This window comes from Uloborus diversus, chromosome 6, assembly GCF_026930045.1.
Source record: "Uloborus diversus isolate 005 chromosome 6, Udiv.v.3.1, whole genome shotgun sequence".
Taxonomy (NCBI): Eukaryota; Metazoa; Arthropoda; class Arachnida; order Araneae; family Uloboridae; genus Uloborus; species Uloborus diversus.
Genome location: NC_072736.1, coordinates 147518778 through 147537877, shown reverse-complemented (window position 1 = coordinate 147537877; position 19100 = coordinate 147518778). Strand labels below are relative to the sequence as shown.

Below are 19100 nucleotides of genomic sequence, written 5' to 3'. Positions count from 1 at the left end.
GGTAAAGTTACCAGGGGGATCAGTGCGACATTTACACCAAAACAAGTTGCGAAAATATGTTCAACCAATAAATACAATAGGGGTAATTTATGAGGTAGATGAAGAATTTGGGGAAGTGCAGCATCTACCGATAGAAGGGGAAGAAAAGGTTCAATATGATGAAATAAAAGACATCTTAAGGGATCAAAATCTGTCCGCCGAACGGGAGGAAGAAGTGAAAAAAATTATATGGGAATATAAGGAGGTTTTTGATGGGCAAATCAAAAGGGCAAACGTGGGAGCCCACTCCATTAAGTTGAAGCCGGGGGCACAAAGAAAGCAGCCTTATATATATAAAGTACCAGAGTCTTTGAAAGCTAAAGTGGAAAAACAAATAGCGGAGTTATTAGAAAAAGATTTAATTGAACCTTCATCAGGGGAAATTGCATATCCAATTGTGTGTGTTGCGAAAAAGGATGGCACGATTCGTTTATGTTGTGATTATCGAGCGTTGAATGCTGATACACAGGTAGTACCATTTCCAATGCAAAATTCAGAAAATTTAAGGTTTAGAGCAGGGGCAGCAAAATTTTTAACTACGTTGGATCTGTTAAAAGGATATTGGGAGATTCCACTACAAGAGGATTGTAGGGAGTTGACAAGTTTTGTGTCACCTAAGGGGCAATACCAATGGAAAGTGATGCCGTTCGGATTATCGGGATCAGCAGCTACGTTCCAGAAAGCCATGAACATAGCGTTGAGACCGCATAGTGAATATGCAGAAAGTTTTATTGATGACATTGTCATTTTTTCGAATGATTGGGGGAGTCATCTGGAGCACATAAAGGCGGTACTTAAAACCTTAAAGGAGTTAAGGCTATCGGCGAATTTAAAGAAATGTACCTTCGCAAAACCGAAAGTAAAGTATTTAGGGCACATAGTGGGATCAGGAGAACATTGTCCTGACCCAGAAAAATTGATGGTAATAAGGAAAATTAAGGTACCTAAGACGAAGAGAGCTCTTCGTTCGGTCTTAGGTCTGTTCAACTACTATAGAGAATACGTTCCTAAATACGCAGAGATTGCGAAGCCCCTCACTGATTTGACAAGAAAAAGCATCCCAAATGAGATAACATTAGACAGGAATGCCGAAAAAGCGTTCGATACATTAAAAGAATTCCTTTGCAGTAAAGTCATACTGAGCACACCAGACATGTCTCAACCATTTGAAATCCATACAGATGCCTCATTGGTAGGGATTGGTGCGTGTCTGGTGCAAAGAGATAAAGAGGGAAAGGAAAGGCCAATCACCTTCATTAGCCAGAAATTAACACCATCTCAGGCAAAATGGAGTACTATCGAAAGGGAGGCCTATGCGGTGATTTGGGCTCTGGGAAAGTTCGAAGAGTGGACATTCGGGAAGGAAATAACTCTCTACAGCGATCATAACCCTTTAAAATTCTTGATGGAGGGAATCCCGAAAAACGCGAGATTGCAGAGATGGGCATTAGCTTTAACCCGCTTTGATGTTCGAATAAAACACAAAGAAGGCAAGAAGAATGGGGATGCTGATGCATTATCTCGGTTGTATGAAGAGGAGGGAAAGGCATAAGGAATTTCTGAACTTTATGTGTATGATTAATTATGTTTATGTGTAAGATATTATGTATATGAAAAAAATGTGTTATGATTTGATTGGAAATTTGTATTTGTTGCTAATACTCAGAAATTTAAAGTTATTTGAATCATGGTTTGAAATTTTAAATGTGGAATGAATTAATTGTTTAATTTGGTTGATAAAGTAAATGTATATTTATGTGTCAAAAGATGTTGGTATGAGGTATAATTTCGTATGTGGGTACACAAACCAAAATACACATCAAAAATTAATTTATATTCTCAGAGCTCTTGGTTGATATATGTACATTTGCTGGGAATGGAAAGGCTACCATGTGGTGTTTGAAAATACCTGGAAATGTGAACTTTATGGGTTTGCAATGCAATGCTTCATAGCATTTCAAACCGGAGGGAGGATGTCAGCCCGTGGATGACCAGGGCAGCACGTGCTTTAATTAACTGCAGATGGGACAGGTGTCCCACACATGGTCAGGCCGGAAATGCCAAAGAACCGGCTAGCCGTGGGAAAAAGATAAGACATTCGACGCTGGAAGTGGAAAGAGACCGGTGGTCTGATAGCCAGGCTCTGGGCTTGGTGATGATTGGTAATGGTAAAAACGTTGTACATATTGTATTATAAATGATATAAATAACCAAGACATTCATTAATAAAAGTTTAAATAAACAAAATGAACTCCAGAATGTAATAATTTCAAACGAACTGCAATATAATACAGCGCAGAAAAAGAAAAAAGTGACAAGGAGTTCACAAACAGACCCTGTGAAAAATCCTGGACAGACTCCTGACAACAAGGTCAGATATTCTTAAATTAAATACAACGAAATCCCGTCACAATGAATACCAATACCACGAAATACCTGTTTCAATGAAATAAATATTCAGTCCTAATTTCATTTCCACAACATTGTTAGAATTCTGTTACAAGGAATAAAATTTGCGATTCCTTGGAGTTTGTTGTAACACAAAACGGAATTTTACTTCATTTAAAAATAATATATTTTCATACATTAACATGTTTTGCTAAGATTTTGAATTTTTTAAACTATAACTTTGAGTTTTCAAATTTGAAAAAAGAAAACACGAAACACAAAAGGCATAGCAAGATTTTAAATTGAAAAAGTTCCCACTGAAGGTATTCAAGTTTTTCATTATTCTTTGCAAAATTTTCTCCTAAGTTCAAAAACCCTTATTCTTTCATTTCATACATGTCAAAGATTTAAAACAATATCAAAGCTTAAAATTCATGCACCCAGATTTTACATACTGTTATTATTCCAAAGGGATGGAACAAAGTGTCAAGAAATGAATCGGTTCATTCAAGTTTATTTCAAAACAAAATTGTTCAGTTTTTGATAAATGAGACATCATTTACAAGAACTTGAAAGTCAAATTTCAAGCTGAAATATTTATGGAGTAAATATTTCTCCCAAAAATCAGCTAGTAAAAAAAGGTAATTATTTAATTTTAATAAACAAAATAGCAAACATGTTAACAAAATAAAATTTTAAAAAATCATAAAAAATCAATGAGAAAACACAAGATACCTTCTCATCTTATCCCATTTTTGATATTCTTTTAGTTCTTCTTTTTCTTCCTCTAGTGTTTTTAATCTGTCTTCAATGTATTTCAGAAGATCGTCAATTTTTTCTGTTCTGCCAACAGTTTCTTTCAGAATGTTTTTACTTTCTTCTCTTCTTTCATCATAAACTCTTGTTCCAGCAACTTCTCGAAGCAATTTCAAGCGCTGCGAATCTGGGGCTGTTGCCATTTGATTGATCTAAGTAAAATAACAAACAGTTTTTAACTTAAAACCGACTCTTATCACGTAATAGAGAAAACACATACTAATTAACTTTATTCTTACAACCTTTTTTTTTTCATTTTTTACATACAAAAATTGATTTGAAATGTATAGATTATTAGAGATTAAACTTGAAATAAGTATTAAAACAAATAAAAGAAAATAATAATTAAAAAAAAAAACACGAGTCAAAATAAATAAATACATGCAATTATGACAACCTACCTTTCCTTGCTTTACAATGTAATAAGGATTACTCCTTGAAAATCCAGCACTTTCTAAAAGATTCATGACATCTGTACGCCTGAATAGAATCAAAATGCAAACAGTATGAAATACTGAAAATCATAAACTAGGCCTTATTATTACTATATTTTTGTTTGATGATTAAATTCAATACATACGTGACCATCTTTTTATTTAAAAAATATTGATCTTTCTTTGACCCAATGACTCTTCGAAGGGATACTTCTTCCTTTTCAATCTACAGTAGAAAAGAAGAAACAGCACTATTAGTTCTACATAATATAATAATAGCACATTATCAATTACATATATTAACAGTGATGTAACAAAAACAAATCGTCTCAGGAAAATTCCTGTTTTGTCTCTCAGTTTGTCTTCGGGAAAAAACCTATTTCCTTAAAGCTACAATTATTTCACCCTATTGTGAAATAGATGAAACAAACCTATTTCACAATACAGTACCAATAGGTAAACAACATTAGTATGTATAATGAATGCTGCTTGAAGACGCAATAGCTTTTATGCGAACTATTGATTTAAAATTTCTAGAAAATTTCAGAACAAGAAATTTTGAAGTCCTCAAAACACTATGCTTACATATGCTTACTGCAATTGATGTAAAATCCCTGGGCACTTAAATAAAATGGCTTTTTTATCACTAGGTAACAAAGTTTTGAACTCGTTTTGGGTATTCAATCCAATATCTACCTTTAGCAGCTAAATTTCCCTTTTTTCTAGCTTCATCATGGAGAGATATGTAGCATGCAGTTCATACTCTGAATTAAAGAACTGATATTTGAACTACAGTCGAAGTCGCTTATAATGAGCGTGAAAGGGGCTAAGATATTTGCTCGTTATAACCGAGTGCTTGCAAAAAACAAGTTTCTGAAAAATTCACAAAAACATACACACTTGCTTATATTATTATTTCTGGTTAATTCGCTTTGAACTGCCTTATTTTCTGATTGTATCTTTCTTATGCACCCGAAAAAAAATCCACACTAGCACCTCTGACTTTGAAAAAAGCTTGAATTTTTTCTGCACATCAAAAGCCATTGACCCTGAAGGTGGTTCAGTTTCAAATTCTTCACATTTGTCATTATTGTCGTTGCTTTCATTATATTTTTCATCTGCATTTGCTTGAATTTAAACTACAATATCTTCGGAAGCACACCTCGGAAGTGATAACATAGTTGCCTCAACAAATATTTATTTTCAAATGCTTCTCTGCTCCACAAATAATAAGAATAAATAAGGACCATCAGCAATTTTTCTCAGGATGTACGACTAACTTTTGGATGCCTTAAGATTTTCAAAAGATTTTTTCTAAAAAAGGGTAAGTTGAGCTGGAAGTCATATCAACAAAAATTTATGAATTACAAAAATATTGCTCACTTTAAGCTAGTTTCGCTCGTTGAAAGTAAGTTATGCTGCCACAGATCTAACATTGTACCAACCAAATATTCTCGATTTAATCGCTAAATCCAGGTTTTCATTAAATCAGGGCTCGTTATAAACGGGTTTAAATATGTACAACAATCTTTCCTTTCATCAAAAGAAAAACAACAAAGCTTACTTGTTAATAACTAAGGGTATATGATCCTTTTTAGCAACTTTTTTTCAGTTGGAATAACATTTTGATCAGTATTATCAAACTTATTTTGACTTTTAGCAGTCTAGTCATAACCAAATAAAAATAGATAAATTGTAAAAAATTGTCGTTTTCACAAAGGAGACTAACTTATCATTAATTTATTTTTTCAGCAATTACAGGAATGCAAAATAGTATATTCTTCACCATATTAAAGTCAAATGTTTGGGTAACCGTAAAAAAGGTAAACAAATCGGATAGTAGGAATATTTTATAGACATTAATACAAAAACATAAAAAAAATTTATTAGTTTATGGAAGAGAAAAAACTCACCGGCAATCGATTATCAGAGTTGTCAAAAATGATCTCCACATAAGCACTTAAGACACGAGGACCAGTACCTTCATGCATCAAGGCTTGGCGCTGCTCAGGTCGTAAGTGAGAAAATTCATCACTCAGTACAAACTGAATGGCTGAGAAATAAATATTGTATTAGTAAAATATGTGCAAAAAAGGTTCAAATTTTAATTCTTTTCTTAATGCACTATTTTGTTCTTTCAAAATTTTTTTTCAAAAGTTCTAATAACAACCATGAATGTGTTAAGCTAAGCATGTTGGTAATGTGATAACTCAACATAGTGTTTTCGAACTAACTATTGTATAACAACAACCTACTAATTAACTATTATGTTAAATGGTCAATTAGTTGTTTCATCAAATATTATTTTCCTTAGTGACGTCTGTAACAATGTGAAAAGAATCATTAAGAAAATCAACATAATTAACTAAAATATTTAACTCATGCTTTGAACAATGAATGATCAGCAACTTATGTGCAACAAGGAAACGATGCTAGGTATGTGCTAACATGCTTTGAATGTCATGTAAATTAATGTCCAGACCAGGGATTCATTTTTTCTCTGGTGTACCTCGCACTAAGAATTTCCTTACACTGTTCACATGTCTGGCCTTGTTTTGTTTCAGCATTTGACGTATTCTTATGTTTTAAGTAGAGACATACCGAGTACTTGGTAACTATTCGGTACTCGGCCAATTTGCAGAGTATTCGGTACTCGGCCAATACCGAGTAGTTGCAAAAAATTGAATATCGTTCAAGACAGATATTACAATTAATAATAAATGCAGGTACATAATATACTGCAATCACTAACAGTTCAAATTTACAAGCCAAGGTTAAATTTTAGGAATAATTAAGTTTATATTGCTTCAATCGAATAAATCTTTATTTTAATGTCTTCAAAGTTGATAAAATTTATTTATAAAAAATTGGGCAAAAAAAGGAAGTATAGGAAATATGGAATTTTTATATCATTAAATGGATTTTTGCTACAAACAAAAATTATTTATAAGGAACATAAAAATAACTTTGCTTAAAAAATAAAAGCAAACAAAACAACGTTAAAAGCACAAATGTGCAGGAACACTGCAGACACGTGTTTTGGCATTGTGAGGAACGCCTTTTTCAATGCATAAAATGTGAGCTCATGGATTTAAAGACATCCGACAAAAGTCGGATTTTTTGGTCGAATGTCTTTACATTCATTAGCTCACGTTTTATGCCCTCAAAAAGACGTCACTTGTAACGCAGAAGCACGTGTCTGCAGTATTCCTCTATTTGCTTTTAAAAATTATTTATGTTTGGCAGACTAGAACTGTAATAGATTGGTATAATTTGTTTTAATTCTAACTTGATTAATCACACCTTTTGTTTATTTTTAATTTTAAAAATAACTTTTTTCTAAAATTTTTGACACAACAAAATCTTTTAAATAAGGCATAATTAAATTTCAGCTGGAATATTGTTTTAAATACTATTATATGGACATGAAGGTCTATTCTACTATTCCAATAAGTTCAAAATGTACTACGTATGTGTCAGTGGTTCTTCTTAAAACATAATTGATACTGGGTAGCTCGGTACTCGGCCGAGTAGTGAAAGGCCAAGTACTCGGTACTCGGCTACTCCGCCAAAGTGATACTTGGTACGTCTCTAGTTTTAAGTTTAATATTGATGAAGAGTCCCCAGAAACACTTAAAACTAAACAAACTTTGAAGGATTAAATATTATTTTAAAACACCACAAAAGAGCATCAACAGAGAATTTCAAATCCATTGGCAAGAAAAAATACAAGTCTTTAATTTAGTAATATTTTGCTTTATTTATACCTTTTGCTTTATTTTTTTGCTAACATTTTTTTTTTTTTTTGCTTCAAACTTTTCATATCTTAATTCGGCACCTGGAAGTATGCGCATAGGACTAATGGTTTAGAAAATAGAGATCTTGCAGGTTGAATGGGAACACGCTGTGTATGGGGCTATACATAAAAAATAAACATCACTAAATAGAAATAATGCAAACATATTTTTAAAAATTTTAAAATTGATGGAATGTTTCTTTTTACTCCTTTACCTCAGTCGCATACTGTTACCACAATGAATTGAAAGGTTACTGGCAATCTAAAATTTTAAACATAAAATTTAGTGCTAAGGATTTGAAATTTATACATAATAATTAAATGTTTTTCACAACATAGGCCTAAAAACTGCTTTTTTATAACACTGTTAATCACCTTATTTTTCTTTATCTTTTACTTTGGACTGTGTGGGGGGGGGGGGGAATCATTTAACTGTCAATACTAAGCTGCTATCACAAGGGTCGTTTGATTATTACTGTTCCTTACCAGGAAACCATACATGTGCGTAAAATGGGAAAAAAAAAGCTAAAACAGTAGCAATCGAAAGGGCATACCAAAAAAATTTTTTGGATGCACAAATTATTTGCCTTCTTGTTAGCATTATCAAAATATGAGGTCTTAAAGTCTCCAGAAATTTTAAGAAAAGTTGCCAAATTTAGCGGGTTTCCAAATAAAAGACATCTTTCATATGCAAGAGGTGAAGACCTTTATAAAAATCTTGATAATGGGGAGACGAGGGCAAAAAATTTACGCATTAAAAAAAAAAGATGTCAATATGCTACCAATTAACATTTTTTTGCTGGTAATCATTTGTGTCTGAATTGAAAAAAAGAGCATGTGCATTGCATATGCAATAAATATATTTTTAATAAAGTTGATTTTATCGTTTATCATAGGAAAACATATTTTTAAAGAAAGTAATGTTTAGATGAAAAAACTTGTAATTAAAGAGAATATAAGTAAATGGTTCTAAAGAGTTTTATTTAATTTTTTTTAAAGCTTAAAAATGATAAAAGAAGCTAGTAAAAAAATAGATTGTTCTTTAGTTGGACTTACCATAGAAAAAATTACTTTTCCCAGATCCATTTCGACCAACTGAAATAAGACAACATATGTTTTACTTGATACAGTTACTCAAATAAATAAAAAATCAAAACGAAGAAATCACCAGAAGTAATAAAAGGTAATACGTATCACAGAATTTTCTGACATTTCTTACAGTTAACAGAAGGTTTTTGATCTGACCTTGTAACGGCTAAAATTTGATGTAGACTGCAGTGCTAAGCAAAGCACAAAAGTGGTTGAATAAATGTCTTCGTGCAAAAAATGTAAAATAAGAAACAATAACAAATATGTAGCATTAATTGCAGATTACTGCAGACACTTGTTTCGGCGTTACAAGAAACGTCTTTTTCAATGCAAAAGAAATGAGCTTATGGATGTTGGATGTCTTTTCATCCATAAGCTCCTTTCTTTTGCATTGAAAAAGGCGTTCCTTGTAACGGCGAAACATGTATCTGCAGTAATCTGCAATTTGTGCCACTTGACTATGTTATTTCTTATTTTACAAAAGTGGTATCTGCACTTATCCGGTAGTTCTTTGTCATATATTTCACCAAATACGATGTTCTATGGTCAAATGTTAATGGGAAATGTTTTTCAAAAATTTTTTAAAAAGTTGAATCTGAATCAAATACATAAAGGAGCAAAACTTAAACAGCAATTTCTAACTATGAATTCGGCTGCAGATACGACTTTTGTGATTAGAAAACAGTATCTGCGCTTTAGAGGTATTTCTCTAAATTGTTTCCTTTAAAAACTGCTTCTTCAAACTTTACTGTTACGCAAAGGATAACTAAACCGTTTATTTCAAAAATGAGTGAAGCAACTAACTCTAAAATTTTGAAAAAGCATTTGAACCTTCGTATTAAAATTTTTCTATAAGGATTACAGTGTTTTAATCTAAAAGGGATACATATTTAGGTATATTTATTTCAATAAACAATGTTGTAATCATCACAGATGTAATAGATGTAATTATAGATGCTTTCCTAAAATTACAAATTTTGTCGCTTGACTGGTTTTTGAAATAAACGATTACATTATCAAGATTCTCAAAACAATAAAATTAATCAATTAACTATTTTCAAGAATGATATGTGATATATACAGTAAAACCCCTCCTAACGGACACCCCTCTTAAGCGGACAATTTTTAATTCCCTCTATTGCGAACAAAAAAATTTGTCCCGTCAGTGTTCGCATTAGAGGGATTTTACTGTATATTTATATATATATTAATTTACATATAATATATAATTTACAAATATTTTCTAGCTTACCTATCACATTGTGACGAGGACTGAAAGGTTCCACAACAGTTTGTTCTCTGTAGCTTCTGAAGCCTTGAATAACAATCTGGAAAAAAATAATTGTTTCTAAAATAAAAACGCCTTGCTATTACTATAAATGATAAATGTAAGAGTATTCTTTTTAAAGTGTAAAAGTAAACAAGTACATTAGTGAGGTTGATACATTGTTATCAAAATGACATGTGATCATTATAAGGGATTACAGAAAATTTTCAAAGCCTAAAACTTTTCCAGATCATCAAGAACATACTTTTATTATATTTACAGACAAACCTTGGGATGTTATTATAAAGTATTGCATGTAAGTTGTCCATATGCCTGAGTGATGCCATTTGCCATAGTTTTTGTAATGAAAACAATTTCATAAAATACAAAAGGATGACTAACAAAATACAGTAGTAGTAGTCTCCGCTTAATAGATCGCTTTAGAATTGATTTTGATAACACATTGACAATAATGAACAAATTAGATAAATTTACCTATGTATGTAAATCATATCTACTGAATTAAAAAACAAAATTCTTCATATATTTACAGTGGCTCCCAAAAGTGTTCGTACACCTTGAAATTTTGTAGTAAAACCAAAATAACGCAAAACTGAATTTGAATATGAAGTCCAATTTTTTTTCACACCATTCTTATGCCATTCTGAATAAAACTCAGTAGTTTTTTTCAAAATATTGCCAGATTTTATTTTTGAAATTTGTCAAAAAATGAAGAGACGGAGAAATAATGCGCCACAAAAGTCGTCGTACACTCAAATTTTTTCGAATAAATTCATGATTAAAACTATCATATGTCATTTTTTTTATTATTTTTGCATTGTGTTGACCCTTAAAAGTCATTTGGCTTTAATTTTGTGTTTATTTATTCCTTAATATTGTGCTTATTACTTTAAAATGACTGGTATTTGAAAAACACCACAAACACCATTCGAAATTTGAATTGTTTACTCACAGTAGCAGTAAATTGGTTTGAAATGTCTCTAAATAAGGTAATTTATACCATTCTATAGTGAAGTGCTTGGTAAAATGCTTTAAAGACAAGAATAGGATCGAAAACACGGTAAGAAAAGGTCAACTGGCAAAGTTAACAATGCGTGATCGGAGGTTTACATTTAAAAAAAATATGAAAAATACACATTTGAGTGCTGAAAAAATTTCTGCAGAATTGAATGAAACATTTTACGTTTAATTTTCACCTAAAATTGTTCGCCAAGTTCTCTGATTAACTGGATTAAATGGGACCTCTTCCTGCAGAAATTTTCTTGTTCGTGCGAATAACAGTAAGCTTACGCTTTCCGTCGCAAAATCAATGATAAATAAGCTCAAAACGTTTTGGAACAACGTCTTACTTATAGATGAAAATAAATTTAACATTTTGGGTTAAATTGTTGTATAATTGTAAATAAAAGAAAAAATGAGGAATTTAATCTGAAGAACTTAGTTGGATCAGTTAATCAGGACGGTGAAAGTGTTTTAGTGTGAGGGTGCATTACAGCATCAGGACTTGGAAATTTGGAATTTTTTGATTAAATAATGAATCATGCTGTTCATTTAAATATTTTAAAAAGCAATTTTAAACTATTAGCCCAAAATTTGGTAATCGGAAACAACTTTGTTTTTTATCGAGATAACGATAAGAAGCACACGTTTGCGTTTGGTGCCTCAAAAATTGTCCTTAAGCTTAGAAATACCCCCTCAATCTCCAGATTTGATCTTAATGTAACATATTTAGAGATATCTGGGGGCTAGATTACGAAAATACAGCTTTGAAACGAAAATAGAGCTAGAAACAGTAAGACTCAAACTGGGGTTGAACACTTACTCAGAAATTACGCAAAAAAAAGAAAGAAAAAACAATGAAATCTATTCCCAGACGTTTAAAAGCTCTTGTTGATACTGCATGATGTTCTACTAAATAATAACTCTGTAAAAAATTAGATTATTTACTAATTTTTTGACATTTTTTCAAAGTGTACGAAGACTTTTGTGAGATAAAATTTCCGGCAATTTTTGGTTTTTGATTTTTTTAAAATTATGTTTTAATGTTTTATTAAAAATTTTCATGTAGTTTTGTTAAATATAGATCATAGATCTTATAATAAAATACCTATTCCGAAATATTAATTCTAACCAATGGATAATGGCCTATTTCATTGAAAATCGTAGGTGTACGAACACTTTTGGGAGCCACTGTATGTACTTGTGTCTGGATGCTGCCCCATCATTATATGAATGAGTTTTCTTCAAACCTCACTTGTGCTCGTACCACCAACAAGAGCTCCCAACACCCGGAGTATCTTAGACAACTTGCTTTGGAGGTTATTCACCAAATCCCATGTGTTGCAAATATATACCGACGGTATCAGGGGTGACGGCGCTATCTCCGGTAGCGGTGTTTATATCAGGGAAGGAAACGGCATTAAGGTTTGTATTAAAAACCCCGATTTTTGCTCCGGCTTCCGGGCCGAACTTCTAGCTATTGAGGAGGCTCTGAATTATTGTGTCACAGAGAGTGTCAGTACTCATATTTGGATCTTGAGTGATAGCCGAAGCTCTATTCAGCATCTGTCTGAATGGTGGAAAAGAAGGTGACAAAACGACTCTGAACATAATCCAACATCTAAAACACTTGAGTAAACGTCTCACCATTACTTTTCAATGGATACCATCACATGTTGATGTATTTGGAAATGAGATTGCTGATGGGCTGGCTCGTCAGGGGAGCCAAGAGATTTCTCCTCATAACGGATGCCTTTCTTTTTCAGAAATTGCAACCCGTGTTAAGCAAAGCATCAGTTCCTCTTGGAGACAGCCCCCTATACATGAATGGTACAAAGCATCCTGCACTGGTGCTGCTTTACTTCGGGCAAGTAGTAGAGAACATCAAACCATCCTAGCCCGACTGAGAAGTGGACACACTCGAGCACAGCGACATGTGGCTGGTATTAAGGTTTTCCCCTTGTGCCCAAAATGCAATTTGACTCAGGCTGCTCCCGCCCATATTTTCTCTTGCATCGGCTGTGACCTGAATCAGCTGTATTCCGACCCTTCTGCTGTTTTGGAGGGACTTTGTTCGCACGGCTTCATGGACTTGGTATGATGTTTCTGTCTGCCAAGTGGGACAAACAACAACAACATGTACAGTATATTTGGATGCCTCAGTTGCCAAATCGATTAAGTGCACTTTTTTTTAAAAAAAATCATCATTTCTGCTTTAATAGTGCTTAATCAATGCTTAGCATGTGAATTTATATTAAAGTTTTAGTTCAGTACATTTCTGATCATGTGATGGCAGAAAATGTAACACGAGGGCCTATTCACTCCTATAGATAACACTATCTTCTTCATCACTTTTCTCGACTTTTTGTTTTATGGAGTTAATTGATTTGGGAAGTGAGGCATTTCATTTACAACTAATTATTAAAAGTATACTTTGAAAACCAATTGTTGATACAGTACAATTTCTCAGAAGCCCATTTAAAAATTGCTTGTAATCAATGTTTTTTCACGTCTCTCACACTCTACTTTTAGCTACATTTAAGATTTCCAGGGAGTCTATGTAGAATGGAAAAATGCTGGCAGTGATGTGTTGATGCCCAAATGTCATATTTTGAAGACTTATAATTTGCTGTACAAAAATGATAAGTCTTTAATTCTCAGACCAGTCTTTGTGAAACACACGCTGTATCTGTATGTCTGTCTGTCAGTTTATAATTATTTATATTCAGCATTATTTCTAATCCACAAAAGAGAATCACAAAAAAGTGGAAAAGGAGCAGAAACATGAAGTTTATCCAAAAAGCAATATTCTTACATAATGTTGCGAGTTAGAGTAAATGCATACCTGCCAACCTCAGAGAATAAAAAAATCTGGAAGTTTTTATTTTTTTATCCAGAAGATTTTAACGCAAAATAAAATCAAACAGGACACCTACCGTCTTTACATTTAACAATATGAAATTAGTTATGAGCTTCATATCAATTGAACATAATTTTGTTTAATAAAAATTAGTTGTATTGCTTTCTTTAAGAGTTTAGAAATAACGTTTACTCATCTTAAAAAAAGAACGAAGCAAAAACAGCACAAACTGAGCGAACGAGAAAATGATAAACGGCGCTTAAATTGTTCAATTTGTTGCCCACTACAACGCTTGCTTCGATTGGATCCCGATGAAGTCATGTGCTGTATCACTGAGTGACGTCATAATCCTGCCTAACGTGTTCTCGTGCGATTCTCCTACGGGAACCTCTCCTTGACCTAAAACGCGGGGCGGCGTTTTACAAAAATATGGTTAGAGCAAAAATTGGCGAGATAATTTTTTTCCTACAAAACATGAAAAATCCGGAAGATTTTGCACATAACCGGAAAAAGACATGAAAATCCGTAAATCTTTCGGGAAATCCGGAAGAGTTAGCTGGTATGTAAATGCAGTGGGGGGATAAAACCTAAAATATTCTACATTACAGAAAATGTTCATTACAATTCCATACAGTACATGTACTGCCGTACTAAGCACAAATTCGAATCGGCATTTCAGCACTTTTTTCAAAATGGAGTTACGATCACCAGGCGGTTCTGAGTTACATATTTCGTTTATACAGTAGGATCCTGACTTAAGTGAGGGATGCGTTCCAAGACTCTTCGCGTAAGTCGAAATTTCGAGTTGTGGAAAAGTGTTGTGTATATGATTTTTTATTAACATACCCAATCATTTTAGACATTTTAAAATACCCTTTAAACTGTTTTAGACCATTTTTTAACTCTATATTATCGTTTTTACATAAAATGCTGAATTTTTATATATTTTTAAAATATTGCTGCATTATTCAACATAAAATACTGTTACGATGCACAAAATCAATGATCAATGGGAGAGAGAGACATAAAAATAAAACAGTATGGTACATACAGTATGTAATAATAATAAAGCACTGCACTGTAAGAGTACTAGTAGATACAATAAGTTATATTTATAACTTAAAAATTGAAGATGATGAGCTATGCTGCGCAATCTGATCGTCATTCTAATATATTTTTAACCACGGTAACTTCGCATTAACTTTTATAGCATTTACATCTATGGTAACACCTCTCTTTCAGGGTCTCTAATCTACAATACAAAAGCAGATTCCAATTTCATATTGTTTGCATTTTGCTGAAACATTACTCTGAGTTTCACAATAAAACAAAGGTCTGGACTTATACAGTTTGCCTTCGCTTGGCTTTTGACTTTCACAGGGGTCTGTCCAGGATTTTTCACAAGGTCCGTTTTTTGTGAAAAATAAAATAATTTTGTGAAAAGTGAATTAATTTTGTGAAAACTTAAATAATTTTGCAAAAAAAAAAAAAAAAAAAAAATTAAATTGTTAAGTTGAAATTTTAGAATTTAGAGCGGGCCAAACTGCATCATTTAAACTTAAAGGTAGAGTGTTTTCCTCTTCTATGTTGAGAATACAATTCTGGGGTGTTTTTCTAGCATTTGGCGGGGGGAGGGGGCATCGCTCCCTCAAGTAGCAATATTTTTCTACCATTCTACATTATATTAAATTATACTAGAAATATTTCTGTGCAGCATTTAAAATAAATGTAACAAAAAAAAAATAATAATAATAATAAAATAAATAAATAAATAAATAAAATTCAGATGAGGTAGGGGGGGGGGGTTCAGCATTTAACTTTTTGACCCAAGACACTCTTAAAAAAGCACAGAATTTTTGATAAAATTATTTTTAAATTGCATTTTAGAGTCCTATGATAAACATATCATTAATATGTGTGGACACAGTTAAAGCAAAAATAAAATTAAACAATCGATTCAGCATTTTAATTTTCGACTCATAAAGAAAATGGAAGTTTGCTTTAAAAACTTGAAATGAGTGTTCTAACAAAAATAGAGACTTTTCATTTATTTACATCCTAATAAACGAAGTTAGCTTGAAAAAAGAACAAAACATGATTCTCATATCGGATGTTAAAAGATTGTATTTTTCAAAATGTAGGCATCTAAAGAAAAAAAACGGCAAGTAAAAGAGTTTATTTAAAGTTAATCATCCTTGTTAGCATCGAAAAATCAAACCCATATAATATTCTCCCAAAATAAGTTAAACATTGCACCCCACCATAAAAACACAAATATTGACAAGTTGGTAAAATGATGAGAATATTTTCTAATCAAGTCATTATAAAGGTTTAACACCAGACGCTAAATGGCAATAATTTTGAAGTTGGTAACCCTATCTGAAGTGATCATATTTTTTCTCCACCCTTACTATCCCTTTGCAGTTCTAAGTTCATTTTGCTGATATATATTATTATTGTTTATTAAATCATCAGCAGCAGCGAGAAAAGTGCTTACCAAAGCCTTTTCAGAAAAGTTTACAACACCACTACTGCTAATTAGCTGTGATAAAACAAACAAAATTATTTAAAACTAAACTTATTTTCAGCTGTTAATTTCTTTTCAAGAAACAAATAACAAGCATTATATTTATTTGGCAGTATCAATTTATCGCTTGCAGGAGCATCACAAAAGTACCGATTTTTTTTTCTTTGCAAAATTAGCAGATTTTGTATAAGCTGATCCCTCTAATTTGACTTTAAAAAAGGTTTCAAAAATTATCCATTTAATATGGGATGCGTTATTTTGATTTCAGATTTGCTCTTTCAATAAACAATTTGTGAAAGATTTGTTCTTGTTTATCAGACTTTTGTGAAGGGTTCGTTTTGGTTGATCGGGAATTTGTGAAAGGTCCGTTTTGGTTGATCGGGATTTTGTGAAAGGTCCGTTTTGGTTGATCGGATTTTCGTGAAGGGTCCGTTAATGGACCCAAATATCCTCTGGCCAGACCCCTGTTTCAATTATACGTATGAAAGATTTAATTGTCGTGCTACCTTCAACTCACTTTCTAGTTGTTCAAGAGTATGAAGAATCTTTAGCTTTTCTTAAATTGTGGCAAACTTTCGCTTTTTGTTTCCACCCAAACTGTAGATGAAACAGCGTGCCAAGGGCCTCAACATTTCATCACCTTTCATATTTAGAATAAATAAATGAAAAATGAGCAGTCATGATACATACACACTAATAAATCTATGTTTATAGTGAGGTGTATGAGAACTTGTGCAGTCAATGATGCTGAAAGGATAAAAGTACATTCACGAAGTCAATGTTTAGTAGTTAATAACAAAGCCGAAACTTAGCATCACGATTTCTTTCCAAATTTTTTTGTGCTGAGAGTAAGAAATTCGCTTTAGCTCTAAAATCGTTGCTCCTGAAAAACTCGCGTTATAGCCATTTCGCGTAAGTCGGATCGCGTTGTAGCGGGAGTCGACTGTATACAATGTTTTATGGTCATTTTCATAGGCGGTTTGTACAGGGGGGGGGGGTTTCCTTACAGGGGGGGACACAACTGTTCCCTTATTTCCAAAAGTAATAGGCGAGCCTTCGGCCTTGCCCATCACTTTTTAATGTTAAAAATTAATGATCGAATGAAAATGATTTTTTTTTTGGGTGGATTGATTTTTTTCACTAAAATAAAAACTAAACATTTCAAACATAAATGGACTTTTCTCGTCTTATTTCATAAGAATAACTTTGAAATGGAAGGGGAAAGTCTATGGTGGCCATCCGTCCCGATTAGCAATGCCATATCTTACATTTTTGGAAGTTCGTAAATATGTAATATTAAAAGTCAGTAACATAGCCCAACTTAACAAAAAAAAAATCTGGGGCCACGCCCCTTCTTTTGGTGCACCAGCCCCCTATGACCATTTGTCAACGGGAAATATTTTTAAAAAAATTCTGAAGAAGTAGCATTTGAATCAAATTCATGGAAGCAAACTTTAAATAGCTATTTTCTTATTTTGAACTTGGCTGCAAATACAACTTATGCATTTAGCACGGCAGCGTGTCCAGGGGGCGTGCACGGAAATTTTGGGGCTGTCACGGTTTTCCAGGGCCCCCTCTATATTGTTTACTTCTATATTTCACCCCTAGTTTCAAAAATATTGGGCCCCTTTAAGGTTCGAACCCAGGCCAACAGGTGTCTTTTCTCCCCCCCCCCCCTGTGGTCGCCCCTGGAGCGTGTCTGCAGACCTTCTCAATCAGATGAAACAAGTAATGCCACGAAAAAACATAATACAGGGTTGTTATCACTTCATGAATGCCTAAGCACGAAAAGATCATTGAATACAAATAAACTACAAAAATTTGCCTTGTAAATGAATCAGCTTTTAGAAAAAGATTCAAGCTAATAGAATGGAAGCAAAAATGAAGATAAAATTTAGCATTGTTGAAGAATTTAAAATTGAACTTATGTGTGTAACCCTGCACATGTAATATTCAAAAAAAAAAAGTCTCAAATACTTAATCTTTTCAACTAGAGGGCATTTAACAGTAAAATTCACTTGACAATACCCAGTGTTGTTTGCAATGACACATCTCAGGGACAAACAAGCATTTCATTTAATTATATTTCCACGCATTCTAGGAGACAAATGATGAGTAATGCAAAGCCTACTTCAAAGTGAAATCTTGTTTACAACGAGTGTCAGAACATCACATTACATACCATTTAATAATTCGGTTCATAAACAAACAAATATTTTGTAAACGGAGGGCATATTGCAATGTCCTAAAAACAAAGATTTCCAATAAGTAAATATTATCGCAATAACAATGAAAAGTAACAAAGGCATATCGAACTACAATACATATTCAGAACAGTCAAGTCGCTTCCGTCTAGAAGCCTATACAGCCATAGAAGTATCGAAATTTCATGATGAGTTTCTTAATAATAGAATATTTATGATGTAATATCATACATAAAACAAAAATCAAACAAAGTCTAACCTGTTTAATAAACATATTGACAATTTTCACAGACTAAATCATCAATGCTTTTAATCAAAACAAACAGCAACGAAAGCAACATTTAACTCTGGGTATGGCGGGAAATCCAGGCAAATGATGCCACCTCATGAGATTTCCTAAAAAATTGTTCACATATTTCAGAAAATATGCTTCAAATGGTTTAAAATTATCATTTCGTTGAACAAGATGTCATAATTTCTGAATAGTATTATTAGGCCGGTGGAATAAAAACTGCGCAGTAGGATTCAGACGTTTGACGCTGTTACTTATAAGAAACGGCAGTTCAAAATGTGATTTATAGTTAGAATTGATTAAAAGATAAGACTTTTGAGGTAAAAGAGTTTCAATTAAAGACGAAACTACAGTTTCTTTCGAATTAT

General features: G+C 32.7%; 1 protein-coding gene across 1 annotated transcript in view; it reads right to left on the bottom strand.

The window, feature by feature from the left end:
- LOC129223845 (structural maintenance of chromosomes protein 3-like) overlaps positions 1-18917 on the bottom strand; it is an 86351-nt gene extending 67434 nt beyond the window's left edge. The window contains exons 1-7 of the mRNA XM_054858208.1: positions 18700-18917; positions 9815-9890; positions 8530-8568; positions 5591-5730; positions 3824-3903; positions 3645-3723; positions 3163-3395 (exon numbers count right to left, since the gene is read on the bottom strand). Of these exons, the coding sequence (XP_054714183.1) occupies positions 3163-3395; positions 3645-3723; positions 3824-3903; positions 5591-5730; positions 8530-8568; positions 9815-9890; positions 18700-18714 (662 nt within the window). The 5' untranslated portion in view covers positions 18715-18917. The remainder of the gene's footprint in view (positions 1-3162; positions 3396-3644; positions 3724-3823; positions 3904-5590; positions 5731-8529; positions 8569-9814; positions 9891-18699) is intronic.
- Between the last annotated feature and the right edge of the window lie 183 nt (positions 18918-19100).